The sequence below is a fragment of the Elephas maximus genome, chromosome 12 (assembly GCF_024166365.1).
Source record: "Elephas maximus indicus isolate mEleMax1 chromosome 12, mEleMax1 primary haplotype, whole genome shotgun sequence".
Classification (NCBI taxonomy): Eukaryota; Metazoa; Chordata; class Mammalia; order Proboscidea; family Elephantidae; genus Elephas; species Elephas maximus.
Genome location: NC_064830.1, coordinates 88,984,102 through 89,000,169, shown reverse-complemented (window position 1 = coordinate 89,000,169; position 16,068 = coordinate 88,984,102). Strand labels below are relative to the sequence as shown.

The 16,068-nt window shown below is 49.6% G+C and overlaps 1 protein-coding gene across 1 annotated transcript; it reads left to right on the top strand.

Annotated features, from left to right (window-relative positions):
* The first annotated feature begins 11,382 nt into the window (after nucleotides 1–11,382).
* IL27 (interleukin 27) lies at nucleotides 11,383–16,019 on the top strand. The gene is made up of 5 exons (XM_049903799.1): nucleotides 11,383–11,488; nucleotides 13,607–13,779; nucleotides 13,862–13,960; nucleotides 14,921–15,079; nucleotides 15,670–16,019. Exons 1-5 carry the CDS (start codon nucleotides 11,458–11,460, stop codon nucleotides 15,925–15,927), a joined length of 720 nt encoding a protein of 239 aa, XP_049759756.1. The 5' UTR covers nucleotides 11,383–11,457; the 3' UTR covers nucleotides 15,928–16,019.
* Nucleotides 16,020–16,068: the final 49 nt, after the last annotated feature.

The window sequence follows — 16,068 nt, the reverse complement described above, 5'->3', positions numbered from 1 at the left end:
ATCTTGATTCTTCTACCCCCTTGGGAAGAGACAGGAGGTCAGATGCCAACCTCATGACATTTTTACACCATTATTTACTTAGCATTTAAAAAATCACTTCCTTACCTTTTTACTCGTATGTATTTTAAAAGGAAACTCTATAACCACCCAAAATGGAAAAACCACAATCACTTGCCATAATTAGAAGATAACTGTAAAAAGAAACAACTAATTATAACTTAAAGAAAAAAATTCACGTGGGGAAACACCGGTTATTCATGAGCCAGACACTGTACCAGGTGCTTTGCACACATGGGGGAAGGCCTTGGCTGCACACTGGGCTGATGAGAGAGTTAATAAAAATACTGATGCCTGGTTCTCACTCCAGGGACTCTGCTTTAATTGGTCTGAGGTGCAGCCTGGGCACTGAACTTTTAAAGGTTCCCCAGGTGATTCTAACGTGAAGTTTGAGGAGCACTGAAATGGTGGCTTTTGTGACAGATTACATCTACCAAAGATGGCCTCAACAAGAGTTCCCATCCCATGTGTTCTTTTTACAGTCTGATCTTGACAGCCATCTGTCAAACAGGGGGGAGAGGGCTGTCTCTCTTTCTTTTGAACATGGAAAGACCTTTGTCACTGCCTTGAGTGATAGAGTATGGCAGATATGATGTTATCATAAAACACGGACTTCCACATTGCTCCCTGGGGCTCTTGGAACCCAGCCGCCATGCTGTAAGGAAGTCCAAAACAGCACACGGACAGAGACCACAGGGAAGCATGTTGCTGGTGTTCTGGCTTTCAACCCAGCCAAGCTTCCAGCTGAAAGTCATCCTTCGCTGCCAGACATGGGAGTAAATGGAACCTCAGTATGGATCATACCTTAAGATAAAGAAAACAAAAATCCTCACAACTGGACCAATTAGCGACATCATGGTAAACGGAGAAAAGATTGAAGTCATCAAGGATTTCATTTTACCTGGATCCACAATCAACACCCATGGAAGCAGCAGTCAAGAAATCAAATGACATACTGTATTGGGCAAATCTGCTGCAAAAGACCTTTTTAAAGTGTTCAAAGACAAAGATGTCACTTTAAGGACTAAGGCGCACCTGACCCAAGCCATGGTGTTTTCAATTGCCTCACATGCCTGTGAAAGCTGCACAGTAAATGAGTAAGACCAGAGAAGAATTGATGGCTCTGAAGTATGGTGTTGATGAAGGATATTGAATATGCCATGGACTGCCAGAAGAACGAACAAATTTGTCCTGGAAGAAGTATAGCCAGAATGCTCCTTAGAAGCGAGAATGGTGAGACTTTGTCTCACATACTTTGAACAGGTTATCAGGAGGGACCAGTCCCTGGAGAAGGACATCATGCTTGATCAAGTAGAGGGTCAGTGAAAAAGAGGAAGACCATCAATGAGATGGACTGACACAGTGGCTGCGACAATGGGCTCAAGTATAACAACAATTGTGAGGATGGCACAGGACTGGGCAAAGTTTCATTCTGTTGTGCATAGGGTTGCTATGAATTAGAAACAGCTTCACGGCACCTAACAACAACAGCCATATGCTAAGGATTATTCTAAAAGCTATTATGTACTGGTAAACTACAGAAACATTGTCCTTTCATCGTGACGCTTACATACTAGTGGGGCCAGACAGACAATTACAAGTGAACAAATAAACAAGAATTTCGCCATGGCTTATGTAATCTTAAATGCCTTGGTTAAGGAAGACCTTACTGAGAAGGTGGCATTTAAGCAAAGGCCATAAGGAAGTAAGGGAGTGAGTCATGCTCAAATTTGTTTATTTCCTTGAGAACACAGTACCATCTGATATACTATTTTACTTATTTATTGTTGGATTTACTTACCACTGTCTCCCCAGTGCCTGAACACGATAAGTGATTAATAAATATTTATGGACTGACTGACTAAATAATGCTCTGAAGAAAATAAAGAGAATGATATGGTTGAGAGTAACTGATGGGTGATGGGAGAGGTCAGGAGATGGCATTTGAGCTGAGACCTAAATGATTACAACCAGGAATTGAGCCTATGAAAATATGAGTGTGTGTTAGTTATTTGGAGCCCTGGTGGCACAGTGGTTAAGAGATAGAGCTGCTAACTAAAAGGTCAGCAGTTTGAATCCAACAGCCACTCCTTGGGCAGTTCTATTCTGTTCTATAAGGTCACTATGAGTTGGAATCAACTTGACAGCAATGGGTTTTTTTTTTTTTTTTTTTTAGTGGGTATTAGTTATTTGGAAACCCTGGTGGTGTAGTGGTTAAGAGCTACAGCTGCTAACTAAAAGGTCAGGAGTTTGAATCCACCAGGCGCTCCTTGGAAACCCTATGGGGCAGTTCTACTCTGTCTTAATACGGTCACTATGAGTCGGAATCGACTTGATGGCAATGGGTTTGGGTTATTAGTTATTTATTGCTGTGTAACAAATTACCCCTAAAGTTAGAGGCTTAAAACAACACACTTTTATGATCTCACGGTTCCCGTGGGTCAGGAATCTGGGCATGGTACTTTGCTGGGTGCCTCTAGCTCAGGACCTCCCAGAGACTGCGATCAAGGTGTTGGCCAGAGCTGCAGTCATCTGAAGGTCTGGCTGTAGGGAGCAGGCAACAATAGAAGAAACGGGGGTGGGGGGGGTCAGAAATATGGGAACTCTATTCTTTCTGCTCAATTTTTCTGTAAACCTAAAACTGCTCTAAAAAGCAAAGTCTATTAAAAACAAAAAGAAAAACCAGGGAGGAAAAGGGGAGTGTGCTGTTACATTGTGGGGATTGCAGGTAGTGTCACAAAACAATGTGTGCATAAATCTTTGTATAGAAATTAACTTGAGCTGTAAACTTTCACCCAAAGCACAATTAAAAAAATAACCAAAAAAGGAAGAGGAGGAAAGAGGAAAAAAATGACCAGCTCATGAAACTGAACATTTCAATAGAAGTAATTTGCTTCAGGATTGGCTGGATCTGGGAACTCCAAGTAAATAATTGGGGTTCTTGTCTCCCTCTCCAGCCCTCTGCTTCCCCATGTACTGACTCCAGTCTTTCCTCATGGCAGCCACCAGGGTAGATTCACATCCTTCCAGCTCAGCAGCCCCTGCAGAGAGAGCCTCCTTCCTGAGGGTAAGTTGAGGGGCTGAGTCTCAGTGGGTCCCGTGCTTGTCCCTGAACCGTCACTGTAGACCCAGGCCAGTCCTGGTTCATGTGCTCACCATGGGGTGGGGGCGGGGCGGGGACGTCAGACTTGGAGAGAGAAAGGGCAGGACAGTTTGCCGAAGGAAAATTCAGGTGCTTTTATTTAAAAGGAGCCCTGGTGGGGCAGTGGTTAAGAGCTTGTCTGTTAACCAAAAGGTCAGGAGTTGGAATCCACCAGCCGCTCCTTGGAAACTCTAGGGGGCAGTTTTACTCTGTGCTATAGGGTCTCTGGAAACCCTGGTGGCGTAGAGGTTAAGTGCTAACCAAAGGGTCGGCAGTTCGAATCCGCCAGGCGCTCCTCGGAAACTCTATGGGGGAGCTCTACCCTGTCCTATAGGGTTGCTATGAGTCGGAATCAACGCCACCAGGTTTGTGTTTAGATAGGGTCTCTATGACTTGGAATCAAATTGAAGGCAATGGCTTTGTTTTTTTTAGTTGTTGTTTTTATTTAAAAAGGAGAAAAGGGGGTGCAGGCAGAAAAACAGATGGCAACTATATCCCAAGAAATGCTCTTCTCACCCTCCCGTCTACTGGCCAGTTAATAAGCTTTGCTTTATGGTTCCTCAATACTAACAGCACTTTACAGTTTCTAGAGCACATGTTATCTCTCTTTCTCTGTGTGGAAGGTATTGCTGTGCCCATTCTCCAGGTAAAGAAGTGAAGGTCAGAAAGTGGCTTGCCAGAGTCTCCCAGCAAGTTACAAACTCCCATGCTTTGGCTTGGTCTCACTGGCGTCACATGTGTGTCTGATCTTCTCAGCTAGGTAGCCACTACTGTGGGCAAGGACCATGGCTCCCGTATCTCAGTATTCAGCCCCTAATTCTGTCTTCCCCTCTCCCACCTGGGTGCACCATCTCAATGCAGAAACATGGAAGGAAGTAGAAGTTGTTCATATCAGTATTACCAACAAGACCCAGATGTCTGATGAGGTAGGTAGAGGTCTGAGGCCTGGAGAAGACTCTAGGGGTTTGGGAAGGACCCAGGATGTACAGAAAAATTGAGGGGCTAAGAGTCTAATGTCTAAATCTTAGGGCTATACACAGGGTCTTCAGTGGAGGTGGTAATGGCTAACAGAAGAAAGAAGGCATTTATGAGGCAATGAGCCCTGAATGAGGAAAAAGGAGGCAGTCATTTGAAGAGCTGAGGGAAGAGTATTCTAGGAAGAGGCAATAGCAAGTGCAAAGACCCTGAGGTAGAAGTGTGCCTGGTGTATTGGAGGGGCAGCCAGGAAACCAGGGAGGGGAGTAGAAGAGCTGGTCAGAGGAGCTATGGGTGGAACCATGAGGACCTTGTTGGCCATCACAAGGGCTCTGGTTTTTACTCAGCATGAAATGGGGAGCGTTCGGAATGCTAATAGCCTGAGGCTGAAGAAGGGAAGTTATTTGCAGATCCTAAATTTGTGAATTCACCTACCCCAAAATCAATCCTCGTGGCCAATTCATGATCATTTGTAGACATGCACAGAGCAGCGAAAAACTTGAGTTGCTGATCGTGCACGTTCCCAGCTAAGGTCAAACAAGGCTATGCCTTGCCTTCTGGTTTAGCTCTCAGCCTGTAAATAAGGATTCTTTTCTTGGTCTGTTTTGTGTCACGTTTTTCACATTTTTGTGGTTTTTTGTTGATGATTTAGTTGTTTAAAATTGCCCCCAACCACAGTGTGAAGTCTGGTGTTCCTAAGCGTAAGAAGGCTGTAACATGCCTCAGATAAAGTACATGTGTTAGGAAGGCTTTGTTCAGGCACAAGCTACAGTGCTGTTGGCTGTGAGTTCAATGTTAACGAATCAATGCTATATATTACATTAAGTGTCTTTAAACAGAAATGCATATAAAACAAGGTTATGCAATGATCAGTTCACGAAAATGCTGTGACCTGAGGTTTGCAGGAACTGAACCCTGTATTTTCCCCATGAACAATGGTTACAGTAATTAGTGTTCACTGCAACTTTATAGAAAATGAATACTGTGATTAATGAGAATTGACTGTATGTTGTATCTATTCTTTTATAGGAATCAGATAGCACATAAAAATATAAGTAGTGGGTGGACGTGTGTTGCTGGGTGTATCCCATTCCTGAGGAGTAAACTGTCCACTCACCTGTGGATTCCACATGAAGGAGGCAGGACAAGTGAGGGGCAATGGTGGCCAGTGGTGACAGACCCATGGAGGCAGCTGGGTGAGGGCCCCAGGATCGGCTTGGGGCCCACTGTCAGCCTGGGAGCTTGGGGCTGCTAGAGGACCTGGTGTGTCTGCCCAGCCCCTTGCCCTTGAGCCCCCAGGCCTTTGCTACCCTGACATAGCTCCGGTCCCAGGGCTCACCTGCCTTGCCCAGCTTCTGGCAGGGCTTGTCCTGGGGCTCAGCCCAAGGTCCATCTCTGCTCTACGTCCACTTCATAGGGAGACTGGAGATTAGCCTGCTAGAGGCGCCTGCTGAAGAGCGGGGTGGGGGATCCTGAGTACGAGGGGCTCTTGGGGAAGACCCCCACCCACTTAACCCAGTAGGTATGCCCCACCCAGAGGTCCTCAGATTGGAGGTTGCCCAATCCCTGACCAGGGGCCCCTTACCTGGCTCCCTGGGATGTCTACTTCTGGCCTCCACTCTGCTCTGACTCATGTCTCTATGTCACCAGGCTCCTTCCAGCTGTGGCTCCAAGTGACCCACCCAACCCACTCTATCTCCTAAACTCTAATTGTAGCCTTTCCTGTTCTTCATGCTCTTTCACCACCTTTCCTTCAGCCCTTTTTTCCTTGTTGATGATACCCATCCCTTGCAGTTATTAATGATAACTAGCATGTTTTGAGTTTCCTGTGGGCCAGACCCTGTACTACTACTAATAGCCACTAAAACCCATAGAGCCTCACCACTTGCCGGATCTACCTGCTGGAAACAAAATAGCTCACTGAATCCTCCAAACAGTCTTGAGTTTGTATTATTTTCCTTATGCTGTAAAGTATGAAACTGAGGCACAGATAGTAACCTTGCCTAAGGTCACACAGCTACTCGGCAGCAGTGCCAACTCCAAAGTCCTATCTGGCTGGTGTGATGAGCATTTCTACCTTGTGGATGAGCTAAGCACAGGGAGGTTACGTGCCTTAACTGAAGTCCCACCAATTGCCATCTAGCCGATTCCTACTCATGGTGACCCCATGTGTGTCACAGTAGAACTGTGCTTCATAGAGTTTTCAATGGCTAAGTTTTTGGAATTAGATTGTCAGGGCTTTCTTCCCAGGGGCCTCTGTGTGGACTTGAACTTCTAACCTTTCAGTTAGGAGTCAAGCTCATGAACCATCTGTGCCACCCATGGATTCCTGACTCAAGTCCCACAGCTGGTAAGCACTGGAGCTGTGAATTAAGTGTGGTCTGACTCTGAGCCTGGGCCCTATGACCTCTTGAGTTTATCTTCATGTCTGTCTGAGAGGTGGGTGGACCGGGATCATGGTCATGGGTTAGAGATGGGGAAAATGAAGGGCATACAGAGGATTTGACTGTCTTGCCCAAGAGGGCACATATAGGGAAGGGCAGAGCAGAGTCGGGACTTGAATGGGGCTTTTTATCCCCGGCATGGTGTTTTCCTCTGTAGTTCCTGCCTCCTGGCTGTTAACTTTTCCTTCCCTACACCCAACACATCTGGGCTCCCACTTCTCTTCCCACCCTACTCAACTCATCTTCCTGCTCTCACATGTCATTTACATAGGACACCCAGCAATGAGCATGGCATCTATGGGAAGACAACTCCACTAGCCCCCTTTCTCCCAGCCCCCTCACCCCCAGGTGCCTGCCCATGGCTGTAGAGTAATGGGGACACAGTGCCCACTTCATGTGGGTAAAAGACAAGACCAAGGGAGAGAAGCCTTTTTCCCTTTGCTAGGCTATCCTCCCAGGGAGTAACTCCATGAGACCCCACATTTGGGTGGAAGGGAGCGGACACCCAAGCCCCTTTGCTGCTGCCATGAGTGAACACTGCAGAATGAAGTCCTGGTGGATCCTAGGTCTGCCACACAGTTGTGGTGCCGTGTGGGCTGTGTGAGCATAAAGGGAGGGAGCCCCAGTAGTCAGGGTTGGGAATTTGGGCCTCACCACCTTCACTGTCCTGGGACCAGGGGAGCTGTGCCTGGCCTCAGGGTCTCAATCCTGTGTGGGAGCCTCACCTCCCCCCAGCCTTCCTGCCTTCAGCAGACACCACACTGATTTCACCAAGAGGTTAGTTCCAGCCTCAGAGCTGACCTCACAGGGCTCAGGGATTCCCCTCACTATCCCGAGCTCAAAATGGGGGACTCGGTTTCCAGGCTTCATTCCTTCACTGATTTGCTGTATGATCTTGAACAAGACTTCCCCTTCCCTGATTCCTTTCTGATGTCACATCTGAAGCATCTGACTCTTGCTTCTTGTGCCCAGGATTCCCATTCAGCCCCGTGGAGTACCCCAGAGGGTCAGAGCTGAAACAGGCTTTGAAAATCAGAAAATTGGCTGGATTTTTTAAATCATCACTTAGGTTTTAATTTCTCTACATAATGACAATGGTAACATTTGAAAATTGCTATCACTTTTCAATGAAGAAACTGAGGTCCAGAGCAGGGCAGTGACTCAGCTGAGGTTACCACAAAGGTAAGTTAGTGACACACTGGAGTCTAGAACCTAGGGTTCCTGACTTCCTTTCCAGCAGTTTTTCATCTTTACCACATCCTTTCCATTTCCTGCTGGTCCCAGCCCAAGCCTCCGCCCATTAACCAAGACCCATTTATGGAAACCGAGGCCTAGGTGGGCAAAAACTGGCCCAGGCCTATCCTCTAAGGATGTGGACAGACCTGGCACTACCCTCACTGGCCCTCTGGGGCCTTTCCCAAGGTCTGCTAAGATCACCAGTCCAGGGCAGTTCTCAGTAGCCCAGGTAGGCCTCCCTTTATATTCACATACCCAACGGGGACACCTGGGCTGCCAATGTGGCTTGGACTAGTGATCTTAGCAGACACTTGGCTGGAGCCTGGGCTGGAGTGGGAAGAAGCTGACAATAAGACCTCAGGGAACAGGCTGGCCCCAAACCTTCTGCTCGGTCCAGACAGCTTACAGATCACCGGCTGGAGCAAAACCTTCTGTACTTGTGGCAGAAGACAGATTTGTTCAACTCTTGTTTATTAAGAGCTTACTTATTGTTAGCTCAGAAACCCTGGTGGTGTAGTGGTTAACAGCTATGGCTGCTAACCAAAAGGTCAGCAGTTCAAATCTACCACGCACTCCTTGGAAACTCTGTGGGGCAGTTCTACTCTGTCCTATATGTTCGCTATGAGTCGGAATCGACTCAATGGCAAGGGGTTTGGTTTTTGGTTTATTGTGAACTCCGGAGTCCCTGGGTGGCACAAACAGTTAACGCTTAGCTGCCAACTGAAAGATTGGCAGTTCACTTTCACCCAGAGGTGACTCGGAAGACAGGCCTGGCAATCTACTTCTGAAAAATCAGCTATTGAAAACCCTAGGGAGCACAGTTCTACTCTGACATACATGAGGTCTCCATAAGTTGGAATCTACTTGACAGCAACTGGTTTGGTTTTGGCTTATTGTTAGCTCTGGAGTCCCTGGGCGGTACAAATGGCTAATGCAGGAGTCTACCCAGAGGCGCCTTAGAAGAAAGGCCCAGTGAACCACTTATAAAAAAACCAGCCATTGAAAACCCTATAGAGCACAGTTCTATTCTGATACACATGGCATTTGCATCATCTTGACGACAACTGTTTATTATTAGTTACTAGGGCTATATCAGGATACAAAACAAGGAAAAATTCCCATCCTTATGGAACTCATATTCTAGTCTAGACAGACAAAAAGTCAATAGACAAAAGTTAGATATCTAAGATATATAGATGCTGTGAGGGAAAACAATCCAGGGAAGGGGATGAGAATGCCAGTGGCTGGGTTGTATTTTCTAGTAGGGCAGTCAGGGAAAGCCTCATTTGAGAAGGTGACATTTGCGCAGAGATATTAAGGAGAGAGTGAGCTTTGCAGTAACTGCAAGAGCATTCTAGCAGAAGGAACAGCAAGTGAAGAGACCCTGAGGCATGAATGTGCGTGGAATGTCCTAGAAGGACTTGTGTGGCTGGAATGGCATAAGTGAGGGCAGAGTGAAAGAGAAGAACAACATGGGAAACGTACATTTCAGACACGATTGATGTCAGAAGGGATAAGCCATTCAGGAGGAAGCCAGTGTCAAGGGCTATAGGTGCAGAGATGGTTGGGGAGAGGGAATTCAAGTGGAGGTGGTGAGCAAATTCCAGACAGAGAGAACAGCTTGTGCAGAGCCAAGGAAGTATGGATGACTCATCACGTTCAAGCACAAATGAAGAGTTGCTAGAGCAGGAATAAGGTGGGAGTGAGGGATAAGGTTGGAGGAATCAGCTGCAGCCAGGGGAAGAAAGCAGAAGCAGCCATGGGCAGGAGGCCTTAGTGGTCTCAGGAGAAGATGGGAGGGCAGGGCAGTTAAGTGAAGCTGCAGGGCCAGGAGACTGTGGCCAGAGAGCAGGAGGTGAAGTTTGAGATTGAAAGGTGCAGCAGTTCTAGGTGATGGCAAAAGGTCAGGAGTGGCTGTGCAGAAGGTAGTTTAAGTGAGGACCCACGTAGTCAGAGGGTGGGTAGGATGGCCCTGCAAGACTTGGGATGTGAGAAAGACTAGCCAGGGCCTCTGTGTGTCCTCACCATCAGCCTCAGGATGTATGGGACCCCCTAGAGGGGAGTACCTGCCACATGGGATGTGGGGGAATGAGCGGCCACCACTAGGAGGTGCTGCATGGGTAGTCCCAGCCCCGCCTCCTTCTCCTCCTCCTCCTCCAGCAGCTCTCTGGAGACTGTTCCCTGAGCAGATGCTGGTACTTCCCTGGCAGTTGGTCCCAGGTGGGCTCGGTGGACAGTATCCTGGCAGAGCTGGGGGGTAGGGCACAGGAAGGGGAAGCCCCTTTGGTTTCTGTATCACAGAAGGGACCCAACAGGGAAACCCCACAGGTCCCAAAAGGAAAGTGGCAGAAGTGGACCTTGGGGAAGACGAAGAAACCCCCATCCTCTCCCTGAAGATGGGAAATCCAGGGCGGGGCTGTGCTGGAAGAGAGCTCTGTAGTTGATACAGCCCAGCCCTAACAGGGGTATCTACAGAACAGAAGCTTAGATTATTGGCTGCGCCAGGTTATTCTGAGCCTGGACTGATCCCTGATCCTGAACTCACACAACCCAAATCTGGCCACAGGCTGAGCCCTGGCCCTCGTCATCAACTGAGCTCTTATCCCAGCCCAAACTTGAGTCCTGACCCAGGACAGAGCCTGTCAGAATCATGGCCACAGACAAAGTCCTGTCCCTGATGTGGACTGAGCTCTAAGCCCAACCCTGACTCACCACAGCCAAGCTCCCAGGTCACTGATAGCTCTGACCCCAAACAGACACAGCCAAGGCGTTGGACCCAGACTAAACTCTGAACCCAGCCCTATACCAAACCCTGACCCTGTTTACAGACTGAGCTCTAATCCTAAGCCTGATCCTGGTCAAAGACTGAACCCAGACCTCAGCCCTAGATGGATTCCAGACCCTGGTCCCAGACTAAGCTTTAATCCTTGCCCCAGACATGGCCTTGGACCTGGCTTCATCCAGCCCTGACCCTAATTACAGAATGGGCTCTAATCCCAGCCCTGATACCACCAGACTGAGCCTTGACTCTGTCCAGGCTGAGACCCTGCCCACCCCAAACAAAGCCCCATCCTAGCCTTCTATAGAACCCTGACTTCCCTTGCACCACGCCCTCCTTTTGCCATCTGATGAACCAGAAGAGAGTAAGGATGACTTAAAACCCACAGTCCCCTTTGGTGGGCAGCCTCCTTACCTGGTCATCCACCTTTTGAAGGAACATTGCCTGGTGATGGCCCTAGGTTGATGGTGACAGAGCAGAGAGGCAAGGCAGGGTTCAAGTCTTTGAGACCTACCAGTGAATAGAGCTAGGGTGGCTCGCTCAAGAGCAGGGAAATGAGGTGAAGGATGGAGCTGGGAGCTTAGAAAGGGGCCAGGAATTTGGATTGCCCAAAACCCCAGCTTCCCGCTATTCCCCCTCACCCCTCCCACCTCCTCTGGGAAGTGAAATTATATTTCCCCATTTTAGCAAGGGGTGGCGAGGAGGGAAGACTGAGTAAACACAAAGCTGAAAGTACAAGCAGACGGAAAGTGAAACCGGGTACAGCCCCCAGTATAAGACTCTCCCACCCAGGAGATGGCTGGCCAAAGAGGCTGGGCCCCGACATGGGCCAGATGACTGGAGACCTTGGCTGGCGTGAGTTTGTGGCCAGGGCTGGGGGCAGAGGGGCAGTCTTGGTTGAAACTGGGTAGAGAATGGGAGAGCATGGCTGGGGTGGATGGGGGTCAAGGGCTGGGGGGCAAGACTGAGGATATAGCTGACTAGAGGATGGGAAGCCTTGGCTGGCATGAATGTGGTTGGGGGGGCTGGGGAGAAGGGTGGGTAGGGTATCTGGGCTGGGCAGAGATGAAAAGCTTTGACTCGCATGAATGGGGTGGGATGCTTGGGGCAGAGGGGTGGGTGGTTTGGCCAGGGCTGGGCAGGGGATCCCAGAGTTTGGCTGGCAGAAATTGGGAGCGTGGGACAGGCAGTTTAATCAGAACTGAGCAGATGAATGAAGAGTGCAGTTGGAATGAATGAGCAGGGGCCAGGCATCTTGTTTGAGACTGGGAATTGGAGCTGGCCAGAGAAGAACAACAGGGGAGTTGATGTGAATGAGGGGCTGCAGCCAAGGAATCAGCAGCCTGACTGGGTCAGGGGTCTTAAATTCGAAGCTTGGAAGAAGGTCTAGACTGCAGTTGGTGACTGGATTACTCAAAGACTAGAACCAGAGCTTGGGCAGAGAAGCAAGTGGCAGAGCCAGGTAGAGGCCAAGGGTTAGAATATATAGACAGAGCCTTCAAGGGCCAGGGCCAAGGATCTGGAATTGGCTGTTTTGCAAAGGGTAGGGAGAAGTTAGGGGAAGGGCCTGGGGGCTCCAGAGCTCAGACAGGAAGGGAGGGACAGTAAGCGGCTGGTGGTACAACTCAATTCTGGGTGTGCAATATCCGCCTAGGACTGGTAGCACCTACTCTGTGCCCTCCAAAGAATTAGGAAGAACTCTACTCTGCTTTAAGTCTCTAGGATGCCAGAGGGTCAAAGTGGCCCCCAAGCCAGGAAACCTGAACTTCAGAGACCTTAGGCATTTGCCACTACCCATGGAAGTTCGTGGGGAAGTAGAAGTCCATAGAAGCTCCCCTTAACCTTCAACGAGAGGACATTTCGAGAAGCAAAGCCTAGGGGTTGGGGAATGAGAATGGAGAGGGAAGAGGCATGGAGAAGAAGGAGAGCAGGGATGACTTACGGGCCAGTTTTGGTTTGTGTTTCGAGGAGAATTGTGTAACTCCAGTGATTACTAGATTTCCTTTTCCTGCGGGAGAAACTGCTGATCACAGCTCTCTTCCCAGAGCTCCCATCCCACTACCTTTCTTCCCTCTGTCCAAGAAACACAGGGCAGGGAGAACCCTCAGAAACCAGCCATTCAGCTCCCCCATTTTACAGATGGGACCCTGACTTGCTCAAGGGAAGAACCAGGATGAGAAACGGAGGTTCAGCCTCCCATTCTGGCCCTACTCCCCCTCCTGGCAGTCCCTTTCCTTCTTGCCCCCACCATGCGGATAAAGGTCTGGTTTGCCCCAGGCAGGCCCCTCTGCACAGTGACCTACCTGCTTTGGTGGAGACTGGACCAACCTGTCCTTTTGACTCCCTGGGATAGAACTTCTGATGTTGCCAGCCCATCCCGCAGGCCCCAGTGGCCAGTTCAGGCCATTAGAGCCACCTGGCTGAGCCCAAGGAATCCTTGGCAGAACAAAATGTGCCCACTGCAGGGGCAGATGGCTGCCTCTTCTGAGGTCCCTGGGGGAAGCACACAGGCTTGGACAAATCTAGAATTCAGTCCCAGCCATCCACCTTCTGCCTATATCACCTTGGGCAAGGCAACCTACTAAGCCTCACTTTCTTCATCTGCAAAATGGGGAGAATAATAGCACACAGGCTGCCATATGCAGTTATGCAGGCTGTTCACTGAAAAAGACATTTGGCCAGGGGTGTTAGCGGGGGTCAAAATCTAGCCTGCGATCTGCTTGCAAAGGTAGGTTCCCCATGCAGGGCTGAGTCTGCCTGGGGGCTAGGGTGCCTTCCTTTCATTCATGCAGAGATGCCGTATAGCACCTAATGCCACATGGTGGACTCTCATTATCGGTTTTGAGGAGTCAGTGGGATGATGCCTGTGAAACGGCCCGCACAGTGCTGGCATAACACGTGCTCAGAAAGGTGCCTCGCCTTCCTTCTCCAGAGTCTCCCCTCATCTTGCCTACTCTCTGCCCATCTCTCCAGGGCTCACCCTGTTGCTGCTGTCTTTGCTCCTGGCCCGGGCTGGTGTCTGGGGATTTCCAAGACCCCCAGGGAGGCCCCCCCTGAGCCTGCAGGAGCTGCAGAGGGAGTTCACTGTCAGCCTACGTCTGGCCAGGAAGCTGCTTTCTGAGGTCCAGGGTCTGGCCCACCGCTTTGTGAGTTCCTTAATCCAGCCGGCTCTGGGGATGGTCAGACCCCAAACCTCTTCTGGCTCCACTAACAGACCTTCCCCCACAGGCTGAACATCACCTGCCTGGAGTCAGCCTAGACCTTCTGCCCCTGGGAGAGCAGCTCCCCAATGTTTCCCTGACCTTCCAGGCCTGGCGCCACCTCCCTGTGAGTGAGGGCTGGTGGGGTGTGGGAGGGGAGCTGCCAATAAGGCTGGGACTGCTGAGGATGGGGTAAAGTTGGGAATCGAAGATGGATTTGGGGGTAAATCTGGGGATAGATTCTGGATGAGGTTGAGTAAGCCATTGGATATAAAGGAGCTGGAATAGGGTGCGATAAGGAAACTAGGTTAGGGAGAGGGTGAGAGTGACACTGGCCATGGAAAGAGGTGGGGATGGGAATGAAATGGGATTGGGAATAGAGATTAGTATGGAGGAGGAATGGAGTTGGTGTTAGGGATGAGAATGGGAATGGGTTAGGGTTGGGAAGAAGGTTGGAGATGAGGGTAAAAATGACATGGGGAATGGAGAAGGGATGAGGATTGCTTGTGGGGATGGGACTGGAATGGGGTTGGAGACGGGATGGAAAGATGGTGAGAATGAAGTTGACTTACAAAGGAGTGACAGAGTTGGGATTAGGGATGGGAATGAGGATGGCAAAGAGGTTGAAGGCAGGATGAAAACTAGGTGAGAAGTTGGGGATGGGATGTGGAGATAGGAATGGAATGGGACTGGGGACTGTTGAAAAGAGGGTGAAAACAAAGCTGGAGATGGGAATTGAATGGAGTTGCAGATTGAAAGTATCGTGGGTTGGGTTTGGGGTTGGGATTAGAGACGAGTTTGGGGTGAGGCTGAAAATGAGATTGAGAATAGAGATGAGATAGAGATCAAAGACTGTGAAAGATTAGACTAGAGACGGTAATGGTGATAAACATGGGAAGGGAATGGGGATGGAGATGGGGTTGAGGATGAGAACAGATATGTGGATGGAATAGGGTTGGGGTTTGGGATGGGAACAGGGGTTAAAGATGAGGATGGAAATGCTACTTAGATAGTGATGAGTTTGGGTCTGAAATGTGTCATCCTTGGCCTGGGGGCCTTTCTTGACCACTGCCCTCCTTTTTCATAGGACCCAGAAAGACTCTGCTTCCTCTCTATGATGCTTCGCCCCTTCCATGCCCTGCTGGGAGGGCTGGGGAGCCAGAACGGCTGGACCAGCTCAGAGAGGATGCAGCTATGGGCCATGAGGCTAGATCTCCGGGATCTGCAACAGCACCTTCACTTCCAGGTAGGGTGCCCACTCACCCTCCTCAACCTGAGTCTGACACACAAAATTGAGGCTCATTGGCTCCCTTTTTAAAACACTCCCTGCCCACAGGTTGGGCAAGTCTACAGGGAGACGCTCCATCAGCAGGCCTACAGCCAAGTTGGTTTCCTTTCCCTCTCTTCCTCTGACATCACCCGGCTCCTCCTAAACATCAAAGGGAAATAGGAATTTTACCCTTAATCAAAGGAGAATAGAAAATGCAAGTAGAATCAAAACCAGCTACGTCACCTTTCTGCCTGTTTCTGGTACTGAGACAACTTTTAAGAGCAGAGAGGAACTTCCTGAGCCCCAGATCCACAAGGCCATCCTGGAGGAGTGACTCAGCCCCATGAGTATCATCTTGGTCTATAACTTCCATTTTCTTGACCAAAAAGTTGGGCATGTCACATGAGATGATGACATAACAGAAGATGTGAAGCAGGGGTTGTCCAAGAAAAGGGTGACTCTGTAGTCACTGATGTCATTATAAACTATTAGGTACAAAAAAGGAATAAGGATTTTCTTAGGTTCTCAAACTGGCCATTTTCTGACCCATGGGCCTCTCCTTACAGGTGCTGGCTGCAGGATTCAACCTCCCTGAGGAGGAGAATAAGGAGGGAAAGGAGCTGCTCCTGGCGGCTCTGGGCAGCCCCTCACAGATGTCGGCCCAGGCGTCCTGGCCCCAGCTCCTCTACACCTACCAGTTGCTGCACTCCTTGGAGCTTGTCTTATCTCGGGCCATGCGGGACTTGCTGCTGCTCTCCCAGGCTGGGAACCCAGCCCAGGCCTTGGGATACCCAGCTCCCAGACCTGACAGTGTGACCTCTTAGCCTCCTCTCACCCTCACCCTTTGGGACTGGAATCTCAACCAACACGGCAGCCTCCAGCTCACTTGCCTTAGACAAGGCACGGTTCTACCAGCCCCAGCCCCAGCCCCTACCCAGTAACTTAAAGCCCCTCCAATCCTTGAC

What these genes read in the sequence shown, in the direction of transcription:
- IL27 (XM_049903799.1), top strand. Translation starts at nt 11,458, where the DNA reads ATGGGCCAGATGACTGGAGACCTTGGCTGGC. An exon ending in GACTGGAGACCTTGGCTGGC is followed by an intron (nt 11,489 to 13,606) that starts GTGAGTTTGTGG and finishes CCATCTCTCCAG; the next exon opens with GGCTCACCCTGTTGCTGCTG. An exon ending in AACAGCACCTTCACTTCCAG is followed by an intron (nt 15,080 to 15,669) that starts GTAGGGTGCCCA and finishes CTCTCCTTACAG; the next exon opens with GTGCTGGCTGCAGGATTCAA.